Source organism: Haliotis rufescens, unplaced genomic scaffold, assembly GCF_023055435.1.
Source record: "Haliotis rufescens isolate VD_foot unplaced genomic scaffold, xgHalRufe1.0.p SCAF_19, whole genome shotgun sequence".
Taxonomy (NCBI): domain Eukaryota; kingdom Metazoa; phylum Mollusca; class Gastropoda; order Lepetellida; family Haliotidae; genus Haliotis; species Haliotis rufescens.
The window spans coordinates 22688534-22702987 of record NW_025963879.1 but is presented as its reverse complement, the minus strand read 5'-3'; the positions used below and the strand labels follow the sequence as shown (position 1 = coordinate 22702987).

The 14454-nt window shown below is 40.9% G+C and overlaps 1 protein-coding gene across 1 annotated transcript; it reads left to right on the top strand.

Moving 5' to 3' along the window:
• Nucleotides 1-1249: 1249 nt before the first annotated feature.
• LOC124135390 (probable methyltransferase-like protein 24) lies at nt 1250-13725 on the top strand. Its single transcript, XM_046500706.2, has 7 exons — nt 1250-1333; nt 2736-2847; nt 5960-6093; nt 7268-7396; nt 9488-9562; nt 10747-10894; nt 13287-13725. The coding sequence occupies exons 1-7, from the start codon at nt 1329-1331 to the stop codon at nt 13614-13616; spliced, it is 933 nt and encodes a 310-aa protein (XP_046356662.2). The 5' UTR covers nt 1250-1328; the 3' UTR covers nt 13617-13725.
• The last annotated feature ends 729 nt before the right edge of the window (nt 13726-14454 follow it).

Sequence of the window (14454 nt, the reverse complement as noted above, 5' to 3'; positions counted from 1 at the left end):
CCTCACCTCACCACATGTACATGGTATGTGTTTTTACCAAAGTACAAGTATATGTACATACATCAACTGTGATATGGGGCGGTCGGGTAGCCTAGTGGTTAAAGCGTTCGCTCGTCATGCCGAAGACCCGGGTTCGATTCCGACATGGGTACACTGTGTGAAGCCCATTTCTGGTGTCCCCCGCCGTGATATTGCTGGAATATTGCTAAAAGCGGCGTAAAACCATACTCACTCACTCACACACTCAACTGTGATATAACCAGTGTCAAAGTGGTATTCATCCAACTACTACATAAGTATATGCTAGTACAATAATGTATACATGTAGATTTGTACAAGACTAGAGACACGATGCAAGTTGATCAGGAATCAAATATGCATGCCAACAAGAATATTTAATGACAGTATTATTATAGAAGGATTATATTACATGTATTTATGAAGACTACATGTACCTGCAATCCATTCCCAGTGTAGCATCATAGTATGTATTGTATGTATGGAGGCTATTGCCATGGCCCGCCACACGTTGACGGCGTTGATGCTCCCATAAAACACCTAATTAGTGCCATATAGCAATACAGTAGTTTTCGGAGAAATCCACGGATATCCGCGGATTATTCGCGAATTATTTACAACTTATTCGCGAATTATTTGCACTTATTCGCGAATTATTGCAACTTATCCGCGAATTAATTGCAAATTATTCGCAAATTATTTGCGACTTATCCGTGGATTATTCGTGAATCATTTAGATTTTTTAGAAGTTAGTTTTTAAATCAAATCATATCTTAGAAAGTAAAACAACGATGAAGTGTTCTTTGAGTGCTGACTAAACGCCAGTAGAGTTCATTTTTTAAAAGATAATATCGCTAACGTAAGATATTTTCCATTGAAAATAAAAACACACACGCTAAAATCAACTGAGAGGTGTAGTTTCTTTTGCTGATCAGTTTGACAAAACAACTTTTCAAAGTGGCGTTAAGCCCACTCATCCATTCAAATGGGAAATCGCCGATAAAACCATTATGTGCAATGTTCATTCAACGAGGGAACGTTGCTCACGATCAACAGGAATAAGCTTGGTTTCAATGAAACATTTAATGTCGCCCAGATCGCCCAGTGAATGAGAGACTCAGTGTATGAATCCAACCCTTGAATACACTGTTGGCATGGGTACATTACAAAGAGTATAGAACTGTTTTCAATAGCGTCTGCCGCTAATATGATACACATTAACAAGAGTATAGGTTACGCCAATAACAACTCGTGCACGTCGACAGTGCAGGACAGATCTCAAATGACAGTCATAAGATTTTACCTTGAGAATGAGGTAAGTGTGTGTCTTCTTCTTCCTTCTCATTAATATCTAATCTTGACACCGCAATTGTCACCGGTGCAACAGTGCTGGGGCTATTGTAAAGGAAAGTGTATTTTTTCGGTCATTACCTCAGTATGTCTGTGTGAAAGGTAGAGCTGAACACTTATGTTCAGGACATCCAACACCCCATCAAACAATTTGTTTGAGTAAAACCTGAAGACGAACGATATTTTTCCAGTTGTTTTCTTAAACAAATTATTTTTACACTTAACCCACCACAGCTTACATTGCCTGTATATTATTATATCCAGATTAAAATTAAAAAAAAATGCAGCAAAGAGGGTTTTGGTGATCCTGGCACAGTCAGTGTGGTTTGGCTCATCGTCAGCTCAGGGCCCTTGCCTCCTCTACACGCAGCCCAGACAACGAATGGGACTTCTCCCAGGAAGCGCTGCCTAGTCAAACCTACCCAGAATTTCTCGGAGAATGTGAAGGCCCCCCAACACTGCAGCCTTCCGCATTACCGGGATTGTCAGAAGGGCTGTATTCCTGGTAGAAAACCCGGGTACTCTCCCTGTGCCAGTCAACAGATTGGGAGGTACGAAACCTAAGGCACCAAGCACAATGGGGAGTCGGACAACTTGGTACTTCGGATGCTAGCATGACATTTCAAAAGCGAGTTCTGCATATTTGCCATGTTTTTCCTGAATCCTGTAAATTACATTAGTGTCAAAAGGGACAAAAAACTCAATGTTATATATGATTTCATTGGATTCATAAAAAAGGACGAGATCAGGTTTGTTAGGCTGGATACGTCTGAGGCTGGATACGGGTCTATTCCAAAGAATGTTGTATTTATCATTTTCCATGACGCTCTCTACAAATTCTGGGTCGTACCATGGATGGACCTCTGTGTCAAAACCACAAGCATGGCGAAGACGGTAATAAAATGATCGAGCCACTCCATCATGTCGCTTAAGATACTGTGTTTGTGCCAAAGCTGGGTATCCACTGACAGTGTGTTGGACAGTCCCATTAAATTCATAACATAATCTATATTTCATGTTTACATTTTGATGCAAAATCACACATTGACGGTTTCGGGTGGGAAGTGACTGGTCCTGAGCAGAAAACAGAAAGCCTTCTGTTTCACTTTTCCGGCCAGCCGACCTCATCCAAGGCAAGGACTCTGTAGGGTTGCTGACCCTCTCATCACACTGTACATAAACTCGATGCAGTCTGGGACAGACAATTCAACAATATAACCTATAATATTATTATTATTATTATTATTATCCCGGACGTCTGTCACGTTATACCTAAATACCCGCAACGCGCAATCTAAATGGTGAAACAATGGGTGTATGCTTTCTTTTGCCAGCTAGTATTAATTTTGTATCCCATTGTTCCCCAGGTGTACGAAATGGATTATGAGCAAAAGGACATCTTTGATTCTGATTGGAATTTTTCTTTTCCTTGGGTATGAGTCAGCTTTCTTCACAGTGAAAAGACAACATTGCCCTGAGGTGAGAAGATATAACTGTATGCTTCTGTATAGTATCAAGATAACCAGCTTTCCACAGGGACAAACAAATTCCTTTTTGTTTATTCCACAGAAATACTGCTAAAACATTCTAGACACAAGTCACTTTTCACTGTCCTTTGCACAAACTAGTTCTATTTGTGAAGCAGTTTTAGTTTTCGCTTTAGAATTTAAAGAAATCTATATGTAGTAATCAATACAACAATATCTATAGAGGCAAAAAAATTAAATACATTTAAACAATTATGCAAAGAAATTCCTAAAATACAATTTGAAAAGGATGTAGCAAAAGAAGTTAGAAGCAAAGCTTGTAAAGTCTTTTGGAAAACAATTAAGAAATATTGTGATTCTGTACATAAACATGCACTATTTCAACAATCTCTTTAATCTTCAAAGGAAAACTGATTCTTCTTTTGATATTGAGGTTAGATAATTTACTGAAGCCCATGATATTGCTAATTGTAACCTGTGCAGAAACCGTGATGACATTTTGGCTGGGGAAATTACAGATGATAAAATCAGAAATGTAGTAAAAAGTATGAAGAAGTCCCCCGGGGCTGATGGCATACCCACTGAGGCACTTGAAAATATTTGTTCAATATTATTATCATGTTACAAACTACTTTTCAATGAAATACTTAACACGGGCAACTTAACTTTGGCAACTCGGACTTATCGTACCACAGCAAAAATCGGGGAATAGGGATGATCCTGATAACTACAGGGGCAATGCTCCACTTGATATACTGAGAAAAATAATTACCACAATATTAGAGACTTGCATTAAATTCTGGGTTGCTACACAGTATATTTTCAAAAAACAATCAAATACAAACGTAATGTTGCGACTCGCTATTTGTTTAAACAAAGTGTCAAAAGATAACTGCAAATTGTCTACAACTGTACAGGACAGGCGCCCCCTGTACATACTGTTTGTAAAACTGTCACTATACTTTTGCCTCATGGCCACAAAATAAGAATAAAAGGTGTGTGTGTGTGTGTGTGTGTGTGTGTGTGTGTGTGTGTGTGTGTGTGTGTGTGATAGGTCATTTATTTGTAGTTTTCAAGTCAATTCATAACATGTATCTCTCTAACTTAAACGTAGATGGCTATATCAATACAATTGGTCAGATGTTCAAAATTAATATTTTCCTTGACAGAGCAAAAATATTCCAGCTCAGAATATCATTCTAGATAAGTATTGCATGTTTGTTGGCAAATATCTTTAAATCTTTGCTTAAAAAACAATATAAATGCTTTTATATTCCCAACACCTTGCTGTAACCAAACTTCGCCACAACTATATGTATGCAACAAAGATTTAAAATAAGTAGCCCAACAAGCTTTAACATTTTCTGCCCTTCTATACGGAAAATCATGAGAACATTTCATGATAACATTAACCTGTTGCGACAATAACCTTAACCAGAATTTTATAACTTTTATATAATGCAAAACCTGGATTGATATTCTATTCACAATACCTCTTGCAATTATGTTTGGGGTGTATTCAAGCTCAGAACAAGCTTACAGAAACGATCGTGTACATTTTCAATATCGGGTGAAGGATGAAATCCCCAAACCTCTGCTCCATAATTTAGAATTGGAATTACGTTTATATGAAAAATATGAAAACAGACACTAGCTGGGATTGTTGTGAATTGTAGTATTCAAACTACTTTCTATGCCAAGAACCAGCGGATCATAACTGCACACCTAGATATTTATAACTAGTGACTATGTCAATGACGGATTCTCCAATCCTAAACTTTTCATAATGTCCAAGTTTGCCTCCATTCCTGAAAACAACCACTTTGCTTTTTTGAATATTAATAGTCAATCTCCATTTATCACAATATGAGGAGGGTTGGTAAAGACGTTTTTGGAGGACGTTAGCTGTTACATCTAACAAGATTATGTCATCTGCAAACAATACAATAAATAATTCAAATGGACTTGGAGTTAAACCATGAGCTCCATCACAATTCAAAAATGCCACAATATCAATCATGAAGCATGAAAACAAAATATCATCTATCATTTTTTTCATGATCCCACACCCCCTCCCTATAATAAATGACAAGTCCCATATATAACTATTTTCAATTGCAAATGAGACCCGTGAAGATCCCGGGTAGAATAGGTCTTCAGAAACCCATGCTTGCTGTAACAGGCGACTATGCTTGTCGTAAAAGGCGACTAACGGGATCGGGTGGTCAGGCTCGCTGACTTGGTTGATTAATGTCATCGATCCCAACTGCGTAGATCGATGCTCATGTTGTCAATCACTGGATTGTCTGGTTCAGACTCGATTATTTACAGACCGCCGTCATATAGCTGGAATATTGCTGAGTGCGGCGTAAAACAACAAACCAACGAATTGCAAATGATGTCACCTACATCCACTTGTAGTACTACGAACCATTATGTACATACATCAAGGTCACTCGAGCAGCATATGAATTAATCAGTGTGCACTATGAAAATGAATGATATAAAATAATTCTGTATAATTATACAGATGCGGAGAGTTCGGTAGTTTGTTAAGCATTTATAAATAGAGGAAGACATGAGGGCATTCTTTGGAACACATAGTCAGTTTGTTGTGGGGGCACGGGTGGCCCAGTCGTCTAAGGCGCCGCGATTCGCTGTGCAGAGTTGCGTCCCTTTGTGCACGCCAGAAACCTATGATTGTGGGTTCGAATCCCGGTTCGCCGCGATTATGTTTCTAGGTTTGTCAGCACCATACCCGTGCTCGTGGGTTTCACCGAAGTGGTAAACGTCTGAGACCTGCATCAGTTCGGGCTTTCCTCCCTGATTAAGCTGACACGCCGCGATATAACTGGAATACTGCGTTAAACCAAACTCACTCACTCACTCACTCAGTTTGCTGTTACCTTTTGTCTGTGTTGCCCTTCGGACCATCACTGTTGTTTTTTGTTGTTTAACGCCGCACTCAGCAATATTGCTGTTAGTTGCCGCTTACGACAAGCATAGTCGCCTTTCACGACAAGCATGGGTTGCTGAAGATCTATTCTCACCCGGATCTTCACGGGTCCCGTCACTGTGACATTTTCACCTCTTTTCTGTTTCAGGAAGGATATCATAAGGAAGTTCGTGTACACGAATCGTTCCAACGAGCTAACAACAACGATGCTCCTTTTCAAATACCACCCGATCATATTTTAAAGACCATGCCATACGAAGAACTGACGTCTCTATATCACGGGTAAATACTTCCTATGACGTGTGTTTATATTATGATTTTTTCTCATAATTATTACAGGTAATCCCCTCTTACCTGTCTGTATCACAGGTAACCTTCCTCTCTTACCTGTCTGTGTCAAAGGTGGGGCGGTCGGGTAGCCTAGTGGTTAAAGCGTTCGCTCGTCACGCCGAAGACCCGGGTTCGATTCCCGACATGGGTACAATGTGTGAAGCCCATTTCTGGTGTCCCCCGCCGTGATATTGCTGGAACATTGCTAAAAGCGGCGTAAAACCATATTCACTCACTGTGTCACAGGCAACTCTCCTCTCTTACCTGTCTGTATCACAGGTAACCCTCCTCTCTTACCTGTCTGTATCACAGGTAACCCTCCTCTCTTACCTGTCTGTGTCACAGGTAACTCTCCTCTCTTACCTGTCTGTATCACAGGTAACCCTCCTCTCTTACCTGTCTGTGTCACAGGTAACTCTCCTCTCTTACCTGTCTGTATCACAGGTAACCCTCCTCTCTTACCTGTCTGTATCACAGGTAACCCTCCTCTCTTACCTGTCTGTATCACAGGTAACGCTACTATCTCACCTGTCTGTATCCCAGGTAACCATCCTCTCCCACCTGTCTGTGTCACAGGTAACCCTACTCTAACCTGTCTGTATCACCTGTGTGTGTCATATATAACCCTCCTGTCTGACCTCACTGTATAACAAGTAACCCTCCATCCTTACCTGTCTGTATCACAGGTAACCCTCCTCTCTCACCTGTCTGTGTCACAGGTAACCCTCATCTCTTACCTCTCTGTATCACAGGTAACCCTCCTCTCTCACCTGTCTGTGTCACAGGTAACGCTACAATCTCACCTGTCTGTATCCCAGGTAACCCTCCTCTCTGACCTGTCTTTATCACAGGTAACCCTCCTCTCTTACCTGTCTGTATCAGGGGTAACCCTCCTCTCTTACCTCTCTGTATCACAGGTAACCCTCCTCTCTCACCTGTCTGTGTCACAGGTAACCCTCCTCTCTCACCTGTCTGTATCACCTGTGTGTGTCATATATAACCCTCCTGTCTGACCTCACTGTATAACAGGTAACCCTCCATCCTAACCTGTCTGTATCACAGGTAACCCTGTTTGGTTTCTTTTTAAGGTTGATTTTACAGACTCCAAAGTTGCTTTTCATTTTAGGTTTGTGAACAATGTTGGTGTGCTGTGTAAAAACATCGTCCGCCTGGGTAAACTGACTGACGGTGGATGGGAAGTGTGTCACGATCAGCAATACAGGCCCCCCAACAATTGCCTGGTCTACTCTGCCGGGTAAATACTTCCCATTACTATACAGCCCTCCAGGAAGTGTCTAGTCTACTCTGCCGGGTAAACACTTCACATTACTATACAGCCCCTCATGCAAGTGTCTAGTCTTCTCTGTCCGGTAAACACTTCACATTACTATACAGCCCTTCCAGCAACTATCTAGTCTACTCTGTCGGGTAAACACTTCACATTACTATACAGTCCTCCTGCAAATATCTAGTCTACTCTGTCGGGTAAACACTTCACATTACTATACAGCCCTCCAGCAAGTTTCCAGTCTACTCTGCCGGGTAAACACTTCACATTACTATACAGCCCCTCATGCAAGTGTCTAGTCTTCTCTGTCCGGTAAACACTTCACATTACTATACAGCCCCTCATGCAAGTGTCTAGTCTTCTCTGTCCGGTAAACACTTCACATTACTATACAGTCCCTCCAGCAAGTGTCTAGTCTACTCTGCCGGGTAAACACTTCACATTACTATACAGCCCTTCCAGCAACTATCTAGTCTACTCTGTCGGGTAAACACTTCACATTACTATACAGTCCTCCTGCAAATATCTAGTCTACTCTGTCGGGTAAACACTTCACATTACTATACAGCCCTCCAGCAACTATCTAGTCTACTCTGTCGGGTAAACACTTCACATTTACTATACAGTCCTCCAGCAAGTGTCTAGTCGACTGTCAGGTTAACACTTCACATTACTACACAACCCCACCAGCAAGTTCCCAGTCTACTCTGTCGTATAGACCTTCACATTACTGTACAGCCCCTCCAGCAAGTTCCCAGTCTACTCTGTCGTATAGACCTTCACATTACTATACAGCCCCTCCAGCAAGTTCCCAGTCTACTCTGTCGTATAGCCCTTCACATTACTACACAATCCCTCCAGCAAGTTCCCAGTCTACTCTGTCGTATAGACCTTCACATTACTACACAACCCCTCCAGCAAGTTCCCAGTCTACTCTGTCGTATAGACCTTCACATTACTACACAACCCCTCCAGCAAGTTCCCAGTCTACTCTGTCGTATAGCCCTTCACATTACTACACAACCCCTCCAGCAAGTTCCCAGTCTACTCTGTCGTATAGACCTTCACATTATTGTACAGCCCCTCCAGCAAGTGTCTAGTCTGCTCTGCCGGGTAAACACTTCACATTACTATACAACCCCTCCAGCAAGTTCCCAGTCTACTCTGTCGTATAGCCCTTCACATTACTACACAACCCCTCCAGCAAGTTCCCAGTCTACTCTGTCGTATAGCCCTTCACATTACTACACAACCCCTCCAGCAAGTTCCCAGTCTACTCGGTCGTATAGCCCTTCACATTACTACACAACCCCTCCAGCAAGTTCCCAGTCTACTCTGTCGTATAGCCCTTCACATTACTACACAACCCCTCCAGCAAGTTCCCAGTCTACTCTGTCGTATAGACCTTCACATTACTACACAACCCCACCAGCAAGTTCCCAGTCTACTCTGTCGTATAGCCCTTCACATTACTACACAACCCCTCCAGCAAGTTCCCAGTCTACTCTGTCGTATAGCCCTTCACATTACTACACAACCCCTCCAGCAAGTTCCCAGTCTACTCTGTCGTATAGCCCTTCACATTACTACACAACCCCTCCAGCAAGTTCCCAGTCTACTCTGTCGTATAGCCCTTCACATTACTACACAACCCCTCCAGCAAGTTCCCAGTCTACTCTGTCGTATAGACCTTCACATTACTGTACAGCAACGTGTCTAATTCGCGTTTATTTCGAGATATCAAGGCAACCTTCTTGTCGGTCACCTCATAACTGTATAGGATATAGTATTTAACATGGTAGGAAGAGACACTCTCATAATTCTTGAAACAATATATGTTTTAGATTGACACTTAATTGTTATACTTACGTAGGTGTTGATTATCAATAGTGTATCACTATTATTTCCACACAATCCTTCATCTGGCACAGTAAGGATGGCACGTAGTGATATTTTAACTCGTTATAGATGTATTTAATTGGGAGAATGACACATACAGTGCAGCGTCAGGTAGGTCAGTCGTTTAACTTCTATATGTGCGTATGTGTTCTGTTTCAGGATAAATAATGACTTTAGTTTTGACGATGCTATAGCAAAGCAGTACGGGTGTGAAGTTCATTCATTTGATCCGAGGTACGTAACGGTTTGGTGTTTCGCGTCATCTTCCAATGCCACTGAAGTTGTAGCACAATAAACTGAATTATCATCATAGTTAGATTATAAGTTGGCCTGGCGCACATCGTTTGCATGTGTTGGGGACCGACCATACAATATTCACCGGGATGTGTGTATGGGGGATGATTTCGGGTGTCTGTAAGATATTTCTAAACGAGTGTGTCAGGTACCAGTTATCTTACAACGGCTGCAGCAATCTGTTCCTTACATACCATACCATTTTGCCATCAAATCGATGCATATTCTGTCTATTCTCATGATCACTGTGGCGTATTAATACATAACAAACCGGTAATGTCATCCGGCTTATTGCTAAAATTGTCATTGAAATGGTTATAGGACAAGAAAGTGAATTACCATCATAGTTAGATTAAATCGTTGTCCTGGCGTCCATCGTTGGAATGTGTCGTTCGTTCATTCGTTCGTTCGTTCGTTCGTTCAATCGTTCCTTACTACACGAAGTTGTGTCAGGTACCAGTGTGTTATTTAAAAACGTATCCAACGAGGGAAATATAAGATACGTTTTAAAACAACGTGTTGTACGCTGCATGGTACATGACATGCACGGCTGCAGCATTTTTTTTCTTGCGCACAAAACCATGTTACCATAAAATCGATGTATATTTTCTCTATTCTTATGATTGCATTGGCGTATTAATACATAACACAACGGTTATGTCATCCGGCTTATTGCTAACTACCCATTCCTAGTGTGACCCTCCACAAGAAAGGTTTCCGCCATGTCTGTGGATTATCAAGGCGATGATGATAACGCGAACCAGATAAAATCAAAGTACATTTTTTGAACACTCTAAAGCCATAAAGTTTGGACACAGACGTAGTTAAATTCGAGGTGAGCACGAAAACTTATCAATTAATAGCAATCAGGAAAATAGACCGGTCACAATCTGATGACCTGGGGTCATCACCATGGAGTAGCCTATCACAGACCCGGAACAGATATCACATATGTTTAATACCAGTTATCTCCAGTATATTTTCTCACCCACAGGAGTGGAAGAAAATATGCTCCGAAGCAAGCTTTTAAACTGGATCAAGATATCCGAATATGTGTTTCCTCTTATGTTCAAGACTGAATTCCTTCTGGACCATCCGATCTTGTATATTTTCTCAAATTTCAGCATGAAGAAAAAGAGCTACAGACGGAGTGAGCAAGTATTTTTTCATAATATAGGAATCTCGGCTGTTGATGTTTACATCCCAGCCAACAAGACTGGATGGGAGATGCGTACACTGGGAGCAATCAAACAGCAACTTGGCCACGCGAAGGTGAGACAACTCTCTACTCAAGCCATACATTCATTTAAATCTGGAAATTTGTTGATTTTTTTCAGCATTTAACAGCAAGTGGTTGGCGTTATATATTGAAGTCACTGTGTGACGTTGTCATATTTTAAAATCATGGATGAGGCCAACCAGCAGTTTTAATGGTGTGGTCGATATACAGGTAGAAATCACTTGGTGCCAGGTCTGGTGAGTATGGGGGGTGAGAAAGCTCCCACATTGTCGTACAGCGGCCTTTGCAAGTCGAGAGGTGTGAGAAGAGGCATTGTCATGAAGTAGTAGAACTCTAGCAGTCAGCATTCCTCTCCACTTTTCTTTGATAGAATCTCACAGGCGATGAAGCAAATCAGCATAGTAAGCACTGGTAATCGTCTTTTGACTTTCTAAGTAATCAACAAGGATCACATCCTTTGCATCACAGAACTTTCTTCACTGATCTTGAAGACTTGAATTTCTTTGGTGCCGGAGAAGTGGAATGGTGCCATTCCATTGATTGACGTTTTTCCTCGGGTTCACAGTGGTAGTCCCATGTTTTATCGCCCGTTACTAATCTCTTTTTGAATTTGACGATATCCTCCTCAATTAGCTCTACATTTTCTCAAGCAATGTCAATTCTCTTTTCCTCAAGATCAGAATTTAGAAACTTTAGCACCCAACGAGCAGGTATCTTATTCATCTGTAAATGTTCATGAACAATGATTCAATGGACCCATGGCTTCGACCTGTGTCTCCCTCAAGTTCAGCAACGGTAATACGTCTATCTGACAGTATAAGTTTTTTTCTGTCTTGATTGAATCTTCATTGATGGCGGTTGATGGACGTCCAGAACGTTTAACAGTGGAATAGCTAGGACACTTACTATGAACGTCTTGGGGAGTACTTTTCTCTAAAGTAAAAAAAACCTTGAAAACTGCTCGGTACTTGTTCTTTTCCATTTCTGTGTCCGTTTGGACCCCTATCATGTTCAACTGGCTGTCACTAATATACAAACGGCCTCAACAGACCAAATACACTTGCAATGACTAGTTCACTTTCTTATGGCTTATAGTTGAAAGTTAGTCAGGCTTAGAAATTTGTTTCCAGCCCTCGTATTACTGTTGTTGTTCTTGCGGGTACAAATAATGTCCTCTGCTTTATAGCATTTATTGACCTGATGAAGGAGTAAGTATATACTCGTATATCCCGTTAGTCGCCTCTTACGACAAGCATAGTCGCCTTTTACGACAAACATGGGTTGCTTAAGGTCTTCATAATAAAACAGTTGCATTGACGTCCATAACTTCTCTTCCTTATGTGTATCACTTCTAAATTCCATTCAAAGACTTTATGACATATACATATGAAATATTGTAAAATATAAAATATTTTCATATAAAAAATATTGCAAATGATTGGCTGATAATAAAAATATTGGGGCTTGTGCTGCATTGCTGCGCTGAATGTCACTGATTTCATCGTGTTGTCTGCAGTTTCTAGTCTGTTTATTGAATTTGATATGAGCTTGTGTTTTCGGTGTTCTAAACGTAAAAACGGATGTGCACACTTTGTGTAGATCCGCTGAGAGGATTTACATAAAGTAGACACAATTTATCGATAACAGCTTCTTTAATTACTGCCTTTACAGTAATTAAAGAAGTTGTCAGCTATCTCATAAATTGTGTCTTCTTTGTCATCCGTCAATTTCTAAGTAATGCCTATCAAAACAATATATGTTGACATCAATCCTTTCATATATTTCGGCGTACCCAAGCTTATTGGTTTTCAAAACATTCTTACAACATGTGTGTGTGGCCATACAGGTTTAGGACGCTAGCCGATATTGAGCGTGGAAGACGTGGAAGCCCTCTCTTATATTGCTAGAATTGTACTTAAGGCGGTATAACGCCTCTCCCACTCGAAATGTTTAGATTTTGTTCAGGAATGTTACAACATATGCCCATATGAGTGACAAGTAAATGTATTTGTTAAGCTAAAATATGTTAAAGTTGATGAGATGTTTTTAGAAAGCAGTTATAATGTTTGACATATGAATGACAGTACACGCACAAATCAAACTGTTCATCTTGGGTCACGGATTTGCTAATTGAAGTTGGAAGTTGGAAAGATCATCCTTTTTCGCACATTTAGTCATTCCTGTGTATTTAAAGATGCCAGACGTAAAAAAAATATTAACATGTTTATTAAACAATGAGTCCAGTTGTTAACCATTTGAACATATATGACAGCGTCCATACGGTTATTACAAAATTATCCGTAACTTAGAACCATGGAGCCAAACATGATGATCATCCTACTCAGTCTTTTAAACTTTGGCGTTTATCATAACCATGGGTCAAAATACGACATGTAAAACTATTCATGTTTGTATTTCTTTCAGAGACGTGTTGATGTCTTAAAGATGGACATTGAACACTGGGAATGGAAAGTTCTCCCACAAGCCATTGCAAGCGGCTTCCTGGATGACGTCACCACCCTCGATCTGGAGCTCCACAGCTGGATAAGAAATAAAACGTTTATTTACGAGCCCCCGGCTGAAATTTATTTGGGATATTTGAGAACACTGAGACAATTACATCAACTTGGTTTCCGTATTTTCTTAACACACAAGAATCTTGGATCCTGTCAATTCAGATCTAGATTTGGCATGATGAGGACCAGTTGTCAGGAGATCGCTATGGTTCAGACGAAGATGAAGATGGGGATGTAATAAAGGGGTGGAGCTTGTTTAGGCTGCGAAACTTTTGAGTTGTAATAATCAGTTGTATATATAGTCGTTAATTTGTCAATTCATCGGTTGACACAATATATTGAATAAAAGATATATATTTCTCAATAATACGTTTTTTAAATAGATAGTTAGCTTCAAATTAGTTTAATTTGTTTGTTACGTCACGTCATCATTGATGAAATGTGTCAGCATTGTCATAGTTTAATTGACATTATAAATATGCTGTTTATGTATTTGTATGCGAATGACGCCTTACATACAAAATATCAAAACGAACATATTGTCATTTTCCTGGTCGACCTGACCGTCCCGTGGTCTAGTGGTAGAGCGTCCGTCCGGAGAGCGGAATGTCCGGGGTTCGATCCCCGGCCACGTCCAACCAAAGACGTTAAACGATGGGACTTGTTGTTACCCTGTCTGACGCTCGGCATGTTGAGGATACAACAAGGACTTGTCTGCTCGGAGTAAGTATACTTGTGTCTGAGTGGGGTATTCATGTGCGCCAGTGAGCCAGCACTATAAATCGGCATCAGTCCGGACTAGTACAAGCAGCCACACACACCTACATGCACGTGGCATATTAAGTGCAATAATCAATGGACGCTACGTTAAACCCCATTTCACCTCACCGTATGTGAATGACGCCTTACATACAATGTATTTAAACAAAAATCGTGTCATTTTCCTTGTCGACCTGACCGCCTCCATGGTCTAGTGGTAGAGCGTCCGCTCGGAGAGCGGAAGGTCCGGGGTTCGATTCCCGATTCATACCAAAGACTTTAAAAGATGGGACTTGTTGTAACTCTGCCTGGTGCTC

What these genes read in the sequence shown, in the direction of transcription:
- LOC124135390 (XM_046500706.2), top strand. An exon ending in AAAGACAACATTGCCCTGAG is followed by an intron (nt 2,848 to 5,959) that starts GTGAGAAGATAT and finishes TTTCTGTTTCAG; the next exon opens with GAAGGATATCATAAGGAAGT. An exon ending in GTTCATTCATTTGATCCGAG is followed by an intron (nt 9,563 to 10,746) that starts GTACGTAACGGT and finishes CTCAAATTTCAG; the next exon opens with CATGAAGAAAAAGAGCTACA.